General features: G+C 36.9%; 1 protein-coding gene across 15 annotated transcripts in view; it reads right to left on the bottom strand.

The window, feature by feature from the left end:
* LOC149166013 (cysteine synthase-like) overlaps positions 1-15,643 on the bottom strand; it is a 284,623-nt gene that overhangs the window by 239,771 nt on the left and 29,209 nt on the right. For 6 of the 15 annotated variants that reach the window (XR_016260806.1, XR_016260807.1, XR_016260808.1 and 3 more), the window contains exons 2-5: positions 14,875-14,984; positions 14,735-14,792; positions 14,204-14,467; positions 13,934-14,082 (exon numbers count right to left, since the gene is read on the bottom strand). Coding sequence is in view for 10 of the 15 variants with exons in the window: in XM_089432447.1 (XP_089288573.1) it covers positions 13,934-14,082; positions 14,204-14,467; positions 14,735-14,792; positions 14,875-14,984 (581 nt within the window). In the remaining 5 variants the exon portion in view is untranslated. Of the gene's footprint in view, positions 1-13,920; positions 14,083-14,203; positions 14,468-14,734; positions 14,793-14,874; positions 14,985-15,643 lie in introns of all 15 variants that reach the window. The other 9 variants (XM_089432442.1, XM_089432443.1, XM_089432445.1 and 6 more) reach the window with 2 other exon arrangements.

The raw sequence follows: 15,643 nt of genomic DNA, 5'->3' as shown, positions 1-15,643 counted from the left end.
AGGGTTTGACCTCTAAACCCTTGTTTTGTTTCAGTTTTATTACAGCAGTTAAATCATTAATATCTAAGCCCTAAAATCATATTTTAATTGGTCAAAATCGATTAAAATTGCAAAATCTAAATTTTCACAAGTTTTGGCCACTTGGGCATCTCTAATTTGACCTAGATCTAACATTTTAGCTTTGCTGGAATTTACTGCATAACTGTGAAATTCAATTCTGAAATATTTCTGAAGCATGTACTTGATAAAGACAAACAAAAAAAACAGTTTCCAGCAAAAACTTATTATTTTTAGACATTTTGGGCAACATATTCAGTGTTTTTAGCTTGCGGATCTGTGACTAATTTACTGTTGTAATAAGTTTATCAGTTCTGAAATTTCTGAATCCCATATCCTAAAAGCCCTAAAAATTGAGAATTTTGAGTTCTAGCGCATTTTTACTAACCATCTATTTTTGGCATCTTTAGCTTGTTGACCTATGATTGTTCACTGCTGTAATTTTAAAATCAGAACTGAAATATCACTAAATACACCGTCATAAAGTGTGCTAAAGAAGATAATTTACACTGTTGGTCACATTGGAAATTTTATGTTTTATGTGTTGGGCAAGTTTCATCATTTGAAGTGGTTTATGCATTGTTGTCATAATATTGATAAGCTATTAATTTTCTGAAGTGTACTTGATAAACACTAAAAAAAATTGAAATTTCAGTTTCTGGCAAAAAACTTTTTATTTTTAGACATTTTGGACAGCATATTCAGTATTTTAAATTTTTAGCTTACTGATCTGTGACTAATTTACTGCTGTAATAAGTTTATCAGTTCTGAAATTTCTGCATCACATATCATAAAAACCCTAAAAATTGAGAATTTTGAGTTCTAGTGCATTTTCACTATTTTTGGGCATATTAACCATCTATTTTTGGCATCTTTAGCTTGTTGACCTGTGATTGTTCAAATTGGAAATTTTATGTTTTATGTGTTGGGCAAGTTTCATCATTTGAAGTGGTTTATGCATTGTTGTCATAACATTGATAAGCTCTGAATTTTCTGAAGTATTATTGCTGATATAAACTATCATAAATCTGAATTTGACTTATCTCATCTTGCCCTAAAAGGTTGTCTATCTTTGCACTCAAAATCTGACATTGATCTTGTTGATTGGCATAATATCTTGTGTTAATAATCATTGGTGGATAAATTAGTTACTTGGTATCTTGTGGAGTATTGTTGAAGTTTACACTTGTATCTCTTAACATGTATCTTGTTTAAGATTGTATCACAACATTGTTAAGTACTCTTGCCTTAAGACAAATTCTTAATAAGTACTTAAATAACTTAAGCAATCTTAACTCAAGATAATCTCACCCATAATCTATTGCATAAGCATATTAGATTTAGATTGCATTAATAATTTACTTCCTAGCATAAGTTGCGTTGATAGAGACATAGGACAACCCTTCTTATCTAGCTTGAGGGACCTCGGCAACTCTTCAATGGTTAACACAGTGACTTTGCAGTCGTCAAAGCCACAATCTCTGCAACGCCGAAGGCATTGAGTGATATGAGCCTAACAGAAGGTATCATTAATCAGGCCCTAGCCTACTTCCTGCTGGCCTCCTTCCCACAACCTACCTTGGAGAATAGCTTCAAAATAGTTAAGGGAAGGTTACAATTAGACTAGGCATTTAACTAAAATTTACCAATATCACTGCATCTCACATAGGTCCTAAGATTTACATATCATATAGGTTAGTCAATCATTCAAGCAGTGGGTTCCCATCCGGTCATTTGGTTCCAATTTATAAGAAGAAAGAATTTGTGACTTCATTAAGGCACTAGTCTCATAATAGAAAATATAATCTAATCAATAATCTTGTTTAATTTCAACCAAGGGGCTAGGCCACTCATCCGTGTCTCCCAAGTAAGTTGGTTCTCAAGTTGTTTTCCTTCACTTCATTCCATAGGGACTACCCCCCATAGTCTGTTGTTGGGAGACAGCTAGAACGGAGTGGGCGGGGATCAGAGTGACAACCTCCGTCCTAAGCATTGTCATGGTGTCTGTACAATCCAAACGACAACATTTTTTGGTGTTGTTGTCAGGGACGAGTTTGTCTTGTTGTCGGGGTAATGACATTCTCATTATTGATCTCTCATTATTCCATTTAGCCCGTCAAGAGGCACTACATTTTTTGGTGTCGTTGTCGGGGATAAGTTTAAATTGTTCTCAGCGTTTCAATGACATCCTCCTTCATCACATCATCTTGTGATCTTTCATTCTTCATTCATTGTCTCGTCAATGGCACAGAATTTTTTGGCACCTATCTCTCATCAACTTATCATTTTTTATTTCACTAATCTTTTCATCTTGTTCATTCTCACATTTAGCACCTGGACATTTAGGTTGGTTTCCGGTTTGGGTTGCAACTCCACTTACTCATCCATTCACTAGAGCGTACTCTAGAAGGAATCCTGGTAGCCTGGTTAACCCCGCTCTCGATCCTAACAAGGATCTAAGAGCTCAGTTAAACAAGTTACACTCTAGAGATCGTTTAAATTTTCTCAGACAGGAAGCTCTCCTTGATCTCCATTTTCTTTTCATCAATCCTCTGAATCAAAACATCATGGGTGACTACTATGGTCCTTACAATTTCACCAACATCCAGGGGTATCCACACAATTTTCCAAATGAGTCAACTATGAACAGATTGCTAATCTTTGAGGGGAATAATGCTATCAACGTTGAAGAACATATAAAGAAGTTTACTTCGTTCCTCCATAGATATGCTCATTCTACGGACTATAATTATGAAGATGTTAAGATGAAAATATTTGTCTTATCATTAGAGGGTAATGCAATTGACTGGTTTCATGACAAGGCTGATAATGCTTTCAATTCTCTAAGGACCCTCCTTGATGCTTTTCGAGACAAATACGGGGATAAGAGGGAAGGGAAGTACTTGGTAAAAGAATTCAATACCATCAAGAAGAAAGAAAATGAAACGGTGGTAGAATTTAACCAGAGGTTCAACAAATTACTAAGGGACATGACTCAGGATTACAAGCCTCCTGACAAAACTGTCTTGGAAACATATCTTGAGGCTTACCATGTAGAAGTTCAATATGAGATAAGGCGGGCTCACCCTACCACTTTAGTTGTTGCCCAAAACACAGTTGAAGAGTTAGAAAAGGATAAAAAGGCTTCAGGTAAATCTGAGATCCCTGGTTACGAAAGAGTTCTAGTCAAAATCAAAGAAGAGTCAGAAACGGTCAAAGAATTAACCAAACTGGTTAGGGATATGGAAATTAAACATGCCAAGCAGATAAGTGACATGCATAATCAGTTAATACAGATGGAAAGGAATACCAAGATGCAAACACAAAGTATGTCTCCCCGAAACAATAATAATAACAGAGGAAACAATAACAATCAGTGGCCAAAAAGGAATTCCTCAAATGATCAAAGGCCTCCTACACCGCTTGAGTCTGCCAACATAGTTGATGAGTCTATTCCTTTCTACAGACCTTGTGACAGTTTTCATGAAGAAAGTACATGTGCTTTTGCTAGAAGGATCTTAGAAGAAAGTAGATATCAACAAAGTAATAATGCAAGTCAAGGTGAATCAAGTGAAATCCCATGTGCTAATATGATTTCTTCAACCTTTGCAGTAAACACTTTCGATGAAGAAAAGGACCCCATCACTCAGGCAAATGGTGATAAACCAACTCAGGAACAAGTTCTAGAACTTGCAAAAAGTAAGGTCTACACATCCAAGGAAGGATAAAGGTCAAAGTCAAAACAAGCAGATTCCCGCCGAAAGATACAAATCTGGTTTGAACATGGATTGGGCCACATGGATAAATAATATTAAGATGTTTGTCCCTATACTTGAACTTTTAAAGATTCCATCTCAAAGGGAATATTTCTTCAGGGCATTGGGTATGCTTCAACAAAAGGATGACGGAATTAATCATCAAGACGAAGAAATTAAATTGAAGGACATTAACTGTTATATGAATAATGAAAACCATGAGCCATTCCTTCTTACTTCGGACATAAATGATAGATTGCTTCATAATTGCATGCTAGACTCTTGTGCATCGAAGAATAATATGACCAAGAAAGTCATGGAGCAATTGAACTTAAGAATTTCTAGACCATACCATAACATTTGTGCAATGGATTCTAGAAAGGTTGAAGCCCTTGGTGTGGTCAAAGATTTACAAGTTGCCTTAGCAGATTATCCATACAAGATCGTCGCCATGGATATTGCGGTCATTGATGCCCCAGATCTATGGGGGATGCTTCTCTCCCGGCAGTTTGTAGTTGATTTAGGTGGATGCATTCAGATGGATTTATCTTATGCCACTATTCCAACAGCAGCAAGTGGCATGGTCAGGTTGTACAGAGAAGTAGAGAGAAGATACCATGTAGAAGTTCCAAAGAAGTTGGAAAATGGTGAACAGGTTGTGCCACAGGAACATTCGCCTCATTTTGAATCAAAGATATGTCACTTTTTCCACCACCCATCCCCTCCCCCAAGTAGAAAAAGAAGAAGGTTTCAGATTGATAGAGATATGTCGTGCAGTGATGAGCAGTCACATTGACCTAAGAGGGTCAAACTTCAACAAGCGCCATCTCAAAAGCAGCCGAGTGATCTACCTGTCAGTGGACAGATGCCCGAGATTGTTCCTCACCGATGATATCTGATGCCATGGGCATCGTTTGTATAGTATCTCTAACCCTATTCCCTTTTTATTTCATGTCGTTAGATAGTTTATTTCACGCATTTATATTATGTCTTTTATATTTCAGTTTGTTAGAGTATATTTTCTATTCCAGCGGTATTTTCTATATATGCATGATGATTTTGATGTTGAATGGATATCTATTTGATGGAATTTTGTTTCCTTAGATGCAGGATTCTGGGATTCTCACGTTCCTTCTTGGAAGCAACGTGTCCCCTTATGAAGCCAGATGTTACATTGGATTTGTCAAAGTTCCAAGGAAGCGGAAGTACCACCTTTTTTCAACAAGGATCAGATCACATATCAGTAGTCCATGTGTCATGGTCATCCCATTCTGCAAAGTATATATTGTAAATGATCTTAGAAAAAACTTGAGTCTATGTAGCAACCTAGGTAAGTTTATAATTTGATGACGAATTCCATCCTAGGAGGTTTTTTAGCCTCACTGATTACCTGTGTTTTTCGACACGGCTAATCAGAAGAGTTTTTCCCCTCCAGCTATGGTGAAATTTATTGTCGAATTATTTGATGAGTCCTTACGTTTTAATAGAGTCTAATGTAAAAGTGGTTTGGGAATAATTTAAGCTGCACCTCTCCTCTCCCTCTTGGTCAAGTACCTAAAGGTCCTCTCCCGTTGGTCGAGCCTGCTTCCGCATCCTCTCCTTAACAGTCGAGCCTGCTTACGCACTTAATTATTTTATTACAAATCACTTGGTTTACTAGATTATACTGAGTCGCACATGGGTTATGTATCTTGAGGGTCTAATCCAAATATGTATTCCCTCTTTGAGTTTTGTAAATGAAAAATGATATGAATTAGAGGGTTGGAAAAATAATTATATCCCCTCATGTGTAAATTAATTAATTTTTCTAACAAAATAAAATTAAATCCTAACTCAGAAAATTAATTAATTAGAGTCAAGTTAAATTGTCTTAGAAAAATAAATTTTCCATATGGAAAAAAATCGTGGGTCTTAAAAATGTCATTTTTTAAAGGTCCTCCACCAAGGGAATATTGTATTTTTCAAGAAAATTTTGACCCTTGGACCTTGGTGGTTAAGTCAAAGTCAAATTTTTGAAGAAATTAGCTCAAAATAATTAGTTTTGAGCTAATTAAAATGGAATTAAATGATAAATTCGAAAATTCTGCAAAAATAAAAAATCAAGGGACAAAATTAAAAAATGTTGAAGTGTTTATCAACGGCCAAGATTATTTTGACAAGGATAAAAGAAACTAGTCGTTATTTTTCCATTTGGAGGATTTACCTATAAATTAGAGAGTCAGTTGAATCTCTAGTCATCTTGATCTTTGGCTAGAATTGCTACTGAAGCATTTTGCAAACTATTGTCCAGCTGGGAACTATTTTTTGTACTATAATAAAAGACTTTGGGGTGCAACTCGAGGTGTTCTTGTCATTGATCTGTAGTATGTATTGACTACGGGCATCCTATGGGGTGTTTTATATTGCTATTTTGAGATAATACATAGTGTGTGTAGGTACTCAATCCTTGGTCTCCAAGTTCACAGACTGTCGGCAAGGGTTACTTTGCTTGGATCTCTAGTTTTTATATGGTGGATTGAATCTTCACTTGGGCTATAGTGAGCATTAATTTTTCTTATGCGTTTTAGCCATTCTTTCAAGGAAAAAATATCATAAAATTATTTTCTCAAAATCTATTTTAAAAACCCGTGTATATTTTGTAAATACATTTTTGTGAATTAAATTGTAAATTATTTTTCTAATTTGGGTTGGGGTTTTTAGATTCATTTTGTATATATTTTGGGTTTGGGTGTCGTAAATTTTATTCTTGCAGGCAGATCAAGGAGTCAAGTGGAAGAAGAGCTAGATCTAGGCCTTTGAGGATAGGATCTAGTCTCTTGGAATTTTTATAGGGTTTCCACAAAAGATTTTTTTCGAAAAATCAAAGCACTGAAGCATGAAATTTTTGGAGCAAGGGTTTCAAGCTTTTCAAGGCTCCTAGCCCCGGTTTTCCTTCCTAGGCCTCAGCATCAGCGTTCTCCCTCCAGCATCTCGGTTTCTAGCCCTCCCAGGGTTAGTCGTGACCCTTAGGGGCTACAGCTTCCCTTCCTTACCCTAGCCGCGGGTACTACAAGCCTTGCGACTCCCTTTTCAACCCTTTTTCCTCCTCCATGAGGCCTCATCGGCCCTCTGTCCCCTTCTCATCCTCCTCCGCTCCCTCTCCTCTCAGCCTCCTCACCTCTCCTCCTTAGGCCGCAACCCTCTAAGGGCTTGCAGCTCCCTCTCCTTAGCCTTTAGGCCTTAGGCCTTGCCCTAGGCCTCCAAATGCTAACCTTATTAGGCATAGCGTTGGCCTCTTGTGGCCATATTCTTCATTCTTGGGCCCCAATCTACCATCCTAACTCTTTTATCCCCGCAAATTCGCTTCCCTTGGCTTTGTTCTCCATTTTCTTGGTCACTTTTGCCCTAGATTAACCTAAAACCCTAATTTGAATTTTTAAGACCAAATACTTCGCAGTTTTGCAGGCTTAAGGTCTCAAAATTCATATGTTGCAAGTGGCAATGTGATCCCAAAGTTTTTATGATTTTCAACAATGGGATCTTTAAGGCCTTGGGCCTAGGGTTTGACCTCTAAACCCTTGTTTTGTTTCAGTTTTATTACAGCAATTAAATCATTAATATCTAAGCCCTAAAAAGTAAAATCATATTTTAATTGATCAAAATCGATTAAAATTGCAAAATATAAATTTTCACAAGCCTTGGCCACTTGGGCATCTCTAATTTGACCTAGATCTAACATTTAACTTGCTGGAATTTACTGCATAATTGTGAAATTCAAATCTGAAATATTTCTTAACCATATACTTGATAAGGACTAAAAAAAATTGAATTTTCAGTTTCCGGCAAAAACTTACTATTTTTAGACATTTTGGGCAGCATATTCAGTGTTTTTAGCTCACTGGTCTGTAACTAATTTACTGTTGTAATAAGTTTATCAGCGCTGAAATTTTTGAATAACATATCCTAACAGCCCTAAAAATTGAAAATTTTGAGTTACAGTTCATATTTATTATTTTGGGCATATTGACCATCTATTTTTGGCATCTTTAGCTTTGCTGATCTATGATTGTTCACTGTTGTAATTTTAAAATCAGATCTGAAATATCACTGAATACATCGTCATAAAGTGTGCTAAAAAAGCTAATTTACATTGTTGGTCAAATTGGAAATTTTATGTTTTATGTGTTGGGCAAGTTTCATCATTTGAAGTGGTTTATGCATTGTTGTCATAACATTGATTAGTTCTGAATTTTACTAAGTGTTATTGTTGATATAAACTGTCATAAATTTGAATTTGACTTATCTCATCTTGCCCTAGACGTTTGTCTATCTTTGCACTCAAAATCTGACATTGATCTTGTTGATTAGCATAATATCTTGTCTTAATAATCATTAGTAGATAATTTAGTTACTTGGTATCTTGTGAAGTAATGTTGAAGTTTACACTTGTATCTCCTAACACATATCTTGTTTAAGATTGTATCACAACATCGTTAAGTACTCTTGCCTTAAGACAAATTCTCAATAAGTACTTAAATGACTTAAGTAATCTTAACTCAAAATAATCTCACCCATAATCTATTGCATAAGCATAATAAATTTTGATTGCATTAATAATTTACCTCCTAGCATAAGCTGGGTTGATAGAGACATAGGACAACCCTTCTTATCTAGCTTGAGGGGCCTCGGCAACTCTTCAGTGGTTAACACAGTGACCTTGGAGTCGTCAGAGCCACGGTCTTTACAGCGCCGAAGGCATCGGGTGATAGGAGCCTAACAGAAGGTATCTTTAATCAGGCCCTAACCTACTTCCTGTTGGCCTCCTTCCCACAACCTACCTTCGAGCCCAACTTCAAAATATTTAAGGGAAGGTTACACTTAGACTAGGCATTTAACTAAAATTTACAAAACTCATTGCATCTCACATAGGTCCTAGGATTTGCATATCATATAGGTTAGTCAATCATTCTAGCAACGGGTGTCCATCTGGTCATTTGGTTCCAATTTATAAGAAGCAAGAATTTGTGACTCCAATAAGGCGTTGGTCTCATAATAGAAAATCTAATCTAATCAATAATCTTGCTTAATTTCAACCAAGTGGCTAGGCCACTCATCCGTGTCTCCAAAGTAAGTTGGTTCTCAACTTGTTTTCCTTCACTTCATTCCATAGGGACTACCCCCCATAGCCTGTTGTTGGGAGGCAACTAGAACAAAGTAAGCGGGGATCAGAGTGACAACTCCCGTCTGAGGCGTTGTCGCTATGCCTGTACAATCCGGGCGATAACAGGTACAATTAGTTGTGAAGCAATTTGGCTCCATAAAATGTTTGATGGACAATTTGACGATGTGTTGGACTTGATCATGATTCTCTACAAAGATTGTCAAGAACCTGGCTTTTCATTGAAGATGGAAGCGCTTAATGATTCGAGAGCATGGTGCAAATAGGAGCTGAGAAGCTACAAACAAGATCTTCGCGGATGAACAAGTAGTTGATGTAAGGGAAGTATAAGTACTTCTAACGGATTGTAGTTATCTCCTCCCGGGATTGAGAGGGAGTAAGGATGGACATTGTGTTCTCCATGTGTCATGTACTACGGCTAGGACTAACCGCCATAAGTCTGGTGCAAGAACACGGATAGGGGGATGGTGGATTGGATAAGCATCTTGGATGAACATTCTTGAGTCATGTACTGTGACCAGGACTAATAGTCGTAAGAGTCAAGTACATGGACTTGGTAGAGAATGGTCTGATGGACAAATTTTTCCTTGGGATTAGGAAATGGTCCTATGAGGACATACCTTGGTGAACCTAGGTGGGGTATGTGTCATGAGAGGCAGTGGTGTCCTATTAAATGCCTCCCAGCATTATGCTCTGATCTATTGGAGAGATAGAACTTACTTGTCAAGGCCTTAGTATTTTGACAATGTTAGTTATGATGATGTTATCATCATTGATGCTTATCAATCTGGATCCTTTCTTATAGAAATTCTCAACTTGAGAATATCCCGATAAGTCATTATGAATACCTCCCTAACTAAGAGGGAGTGTTGAAATTGTAACTAGGTTTAGTTTTCATAATTGTCATTGTACTTGTATCAATATGTATTTCATGTTTAAAAAAAAAAATATATATATATATATATATATATTTTTATTTTTATTGCCAAGCATGTTCTTCATGCTTTGTTTTGGTCAAAAGAAAATACAAAAGGGCATGTTCTTCGTGACCCTTGTGAAAAGAAGAAAATTTGAATTTTAAAAGTGTCATTTGTCCCTCCAAGTTGCCAAGTCAGCCCTCCAAGAAGATAAGAGGATTGCCCAAAAGACGTGTCCTTTCAGATGAAGGAACAACTATATATTAGCACCTATCCTCCAACATTTGGCAACTAATTCGGTGGTCTTTTGTGGCAGAGTAACTCAGGTCTGTGACATGAAATCTGAAGCTCCTATTGTCTGAAATACACGAAGGATCTAAGGCTATGACATGACATACCTCTTTGTGATGCAAGTCTCTATGGTGATATAGCTCTCTAAGATGCGAGTTTCTGTGACATGACATACATCTTTGTGATGCGAGTCTTTGTGGTGATATAGCACTCTGTGATGCGAGTTTCTATGAGATAACATACCTCTCTATGATGTGAGTTTCTATGGTGACATATCTCTCTATGATGTGAGTTCCTATGGACATATTTCTCTGTATTAACACAGTTCATGTGACATCTTTCCCTCTAATGAAGCAGGCCTTCTATGGAACCTATATCTTTGTGACATGGTAGATTGATTGACTATCTTGGGGACAAGTCATGACAAAGTTTGGAGGAGGGCTAACTTGGCACTTGGATCACTGGTTAGCTTGAATTGGATTTCTCTTGTTGACGAAGAATGTATAAGGAAAGGATTGATGGGCCTTCCCCTTGTGGGTTTTGCCCTGGCCTCTGGAGTCTGGCCTAATTTCCGGCGTCTCGTGTCTTTTTGTGCATTGTAATTGTATAATTGCTTGATGACATAATGAATGAAGTAAATGATAAAAGAAAAATATACATATATATAAATGGTCACAAGTAATTATCATGTCTAGAAATTCTCTCTGCATTAGAATTTCACAGCCTCAACCGTCGCAATCTTTCCTCAAGCAATGTTTGGCAATGTGTGACTCAGTTAAACAGATGCCCTTTAGAATTCCAAAATTTGTAAATTAATTGATTGATGGACTTCAATTGTATGTTTGTCGTACCAAAAGTGTATAGCATGTTCAATTAATTAACTATACAGTCCACAATGTGCAGTGGTACAAACTATACAATGATACATGTAATTTGATGTCAATTAAGATTACAGACTACCAATGAAATGCATGGCATGTAAAATTATTGTACGGGTTGTCAATTTAGTGTAAGTGGTTGTAATTCCATATGGAAATGCATGGTACAACGACAAATGGTGTGGTAGCAACAATGCAACAGCTATACGATAATGGTAGCTTGAAAATGTTCACTCTCAAAAATTTATTCAAACATTTCTAAAATAAGATATATAAAAATTGATTTTCAAAATAATGATAGAATAATGGATCTACACGAAAAGACAGGTATGGCACTTGATTGCAAGGCAGCAGGCAAGGAAGTGGCGGAAGGCTGTGACAGCCAAGCAAGCTAATGGCGGCAGCTGTAGTAGCTTGAGTCGCAGCGGAGGCAGCTGTAGTAGCTTTCGATTGCAGCGGAGGCAGCTGTAGTAGCTTTCGGTGGCTGGCATGGTTGTTGAGTCGCACTGGCAACGGCTTGCTGCAGCTGCAAATTTATTTTTTGTATTTTTTAATTTTTTTCTTTAAACCCTTTTTAGTTATAATTTTTTTATTATTATTTTTTTAATTTCCTTTTTTCTATAATTTTTTAACATATACATATACATATATATATATATATATATATATATATATCATAGTTTTAAATACCGGAACCGGTGACCGGACCAACCCACCTATCAAACTGGAACCAGTCAAACGGGACTGGTCAGATCTCAATGAATCGATCTTTAAAAAAATACATGAAATAATTAGTTTTTAATGAAAAAACTATTTTTAAGATTTAAGACCATGATTCCAAACCTTAAAAACTAATTATAGTGATTTAAGATTACCTAGTATATAGTGATTTTGGTTTGAGTGAAGGGTTCATCTCCTCAGCCTTATAATGTGGTAGAAAAAGCTTAGCATCCCTAACCAATTATTTTCCTTTGAATGAAGGGTACATTCTTGTTAAGGTCATGGTAGAGGAGTTCAACAATCAATACCACCAACATCAACAAAGTTCAAAAATCAATGTCACCAACATCAAGGTTCTTAAAGGGCTTCATGCTCTTGGTCAAACGCCAATCTCATATCCTCATGCATGATAGAATCAAATGGAAACATTGCAAACCCCCAAACCATGAAATCCTAAAAACCGTTAAGTCTGTTGAATTTTGAGTGAACTCTAAAATTCTAATTTCTCCAGATGAAATCCAATGAGGTCGAAACCACTCTCAAACATCTCGAGTCATTTCATGGTAATGTTAAAAATTTAAGTAAAATCACTTTTACTTTAAGAATTTAACATTACCACTGATTGTTAGTGTTGCTAGGATTGATATGCGTGAGGCAAATGAGAGGGGAGGCATGCTTTTCTTAGACGGGTTGTTTTTGGAGGGAAACAACCCCAAATTTCCCTCAAAATTGCATTCTGTGGGGTCCGTAGCTGGCCTAGCAATAAACCGACCGATTTATGAAGGAACTGACCGGTTTTCCCATAAACTGGTCGGTTCCTTTTTATGGCCGGTTTATGGCCGGTCAGACCAAAAAACTAGTGCGCCGCTCAGAAAACCGGGTTTTTCAACTGGTTTGATGATCAGGGCTAATGAACCGGCCGGTTTATAGCCGGTCAAACCAAAAAACCTTTGCGCCGCTCAAAAAATTGGGTTTTTCAACCAGTTTGATGGTCAGGGCTAAAGAATCGGCCGGTTTGACCCATTTCCGAGTCAGACCAGTCAGTTTTAAAAACTGTGATAGATATATCTATATATACATATATATATATATATATATATATATACACACTCTTTTAATGGCCAAAGGTTTGATGGGAAAGTGGAGAACCTCCAAAAAAACTTTGTGTGGCTAAAAGCCTCAATCGCAACAGGGAAAAACTTGAGAAATGGTCAGTAGAAGAAGTGGTCAATGGGGTGGCAAGGGGACTTGCTCCTCCTGTTTTTGCATAATTCAGGAGCAGCCAACAGCTCTTCTTTCCTTCTAGTCCTTAGTTTTTCTTCTTGTATAATTTGCTGTAAAAAACTCTTGTGTATATGTACAAACTGCAATGGGACTCAGCGCTGTTTTCCTCATAATGGAGGCCTGAGCTCCTGTACGTACTTGATATTAAAACTTTACTGCCAGCATAGTGTCTACTCGCTGGTTTTTTTTACAGTTGTGGGCTTCCGTCTACTCCGTTTTCGGCTGTTTTCCTATATGGAAGCCGGGGGTAGGGTACACCACAGTTTTTTGTTATATTATAGATCGGTTTTGACAGGGCTGTAGGGTGGAATTTCTGAAATTTCCTACAAACAGCCGCTTATGGTTTTCTCTGAAAAAAGGGAAATGACAATGCACTGCATATGCTATGTAACCCTCTTATATCAATAGAAGGTTCGATTTTTCTATGGAAAAAAAAAACAGGGAAAAACTTGAGAAAAAGTTGATGGTCAAATGTCGAGATTGGAGAACGAGGTTCTAATACCAAAGTAGTGAGAAGAGTTTGTACTCAATGGAATATTCAAAATATCTAGAATATGTAAATATCAATTATATGACAAGTAATATATTTATATAAGAATGTTGAATGTTGAATGTATAAAAGATATGATATGATACAAATGAAGGCCACGTTTATATACCTAGGCCAGTGTCCTTTCCTAAAGAGTCATGTCTATTGGGACATGCACTTTCATAAGGAGTCATGTCTTTTGGGACATGCTCTTTTATAACTAATTATACTTTGTTAATTATTATTTATGTTATTTATGTTCAAAATTATTATTTATGTTATTTCATATATAATTATGTTCATACACTAATTTACAGCCAAAAGAAAGGACCTGGATGACTTGCTTTGGCCAGACCTTTATCCTTGGATTTTGGGCTTTCAAATAGCTACCAGCCCCAGTAACAGTCCCACCAGTCCCGATTCCTGCAACCAATATGTCAATCTTACCCCTGGTATCCTCCCAAATTTCTGGACCTGTGGTCTCGAAGTGGATCTGTGAGAGGATGAGAAATAATTCAGCATGTTTAGTTTCCATAATTCATACAGTAGAATAAAGATATGACCAGATATTTTCTTAATGTTTAACAGGGCTGATGTCAACTGGCAGCTCTTACCTTAGAATTTGCAGGGTTCTCAAATTGTTGAAGCATGTATGCATTTGGTGTTTTAGCCAGTATTTCCTCAGCTTTCTGAATTGCTCCCTTCATCCCTCTGGCAGGATCTGTAAGAACAAGCTCTGCCCCAAAACCACGTAACAAAACTCGCCGCTCCAGACTCATAGAGGCAGGCATAGTTAAGATGAGCTTGTAGCCCTTGGCTGCAGCAACAAATGCAAGACCGATTCCTGTATTGCCGCTAGTTGGCTCTACAAGAATACTCTGCAGTGCAATAGTATTAGAGAGGGTTCCAAAAAAGTACATCAATAGTCTTATCTGTCCTTCAGAAACAATTTCTGAACTGAAATAATTTAAAAGCAAAACAACCAAGCTGCAAAGTATCAAATAGCCATTTATTTCAACTAAAGGTCCATCGAATCAAACCTAGAATCTTTCATGAAGCTTCTTAAAAAATTTGCTTGATGTTGTTTACTGTTTTAAGAAATGCAAACATAACTTAAAGAAAAGCCTTCTAGAGAAGTATCTCACCTTTCCAGGGATAATGGCTCCTTTCAGTTCAGCGGAAGATATCATACTATAACCAATTCTGTACAGGTAGAAGACACTCATCAATATATTACTCTAATTTCAAGTATTATTCAGACTAACTGAATCCCAACAGCAATCACCTGTCTTTAACGCTACGGCATGGCTCCATTATTTCAAGCTTTGCAGCAATGTTTGCAACACAACCTTTAACAACACTGTTGAGATAGACCATGGGCGTCTTTCCAATCAGCTGATCTCATTTGCAGGTATCAGTATGAAAACACGTATTTAGTGTAATTTGAATACTCTGATAAATAATATGCTTGGCTTCATTAAAAGAAATGCAAGCTTGAAATTTTCAAATCAGTCAACCTTGTCTTATTCTAGAAATTGAGTAATTATTAGAGACACAATTCCATTGAATTGGATAGATTTCCACTCTGAGGTGTATATCAAAGAGAAACACTTCTTTTGATAAGATTTTACAAGAAACAGAAAAAACATTTTGTACTAAAATATGCACAAGCATGAAGTTTTACAAAGGCAAGCTGAAGGGCAATCAATAGCCATGGCTCATGGATGCATTACAGGATGGACTCATTGGTCCGGTCCATCATTCAGCATCATGATTCATGAGGGCTAGTCAGATTTGGCACATGGTTGCAAGTCTTTATTGCTAGAGGACTGAGGATTTGACAAGTTTTTTGGGCAGGTGGTTCACAAGCAGGTACATTTAGAAGGTACATCACATTCAAACTCTCTTATCAGTTGGATAGGTTTTCAGTGGGCAGCAGGTTCCCCATAAAATTTTGCAGAATATACAGCAGGTATGGGAGGTCAATGACTCCTAAAGATATGGTCAGATCAGTGTGATTCCACATTCTTGATTTTCAAGATTCATTAACCTGG

This window comes from Pinus tabuliformis, chromosome 5_1, assembly GCF_031772625.1.
Source record: "Pinus tabuliformis cultivar Carrire ecotype Pingquan chromosome 5_1, CPIR1, whole genome shotgun sequence".
Taxonomy (NCBI): domain Eukaryota; kingdom Viridiplantae; phylum Streptophyta; class Pinopsida; order Pinales; family Pinaceae; genus Pinus; species Pinus tabuliformis.
This window is presented reverse-complemented; position numbering and strand designations above follow the sequence as displayed.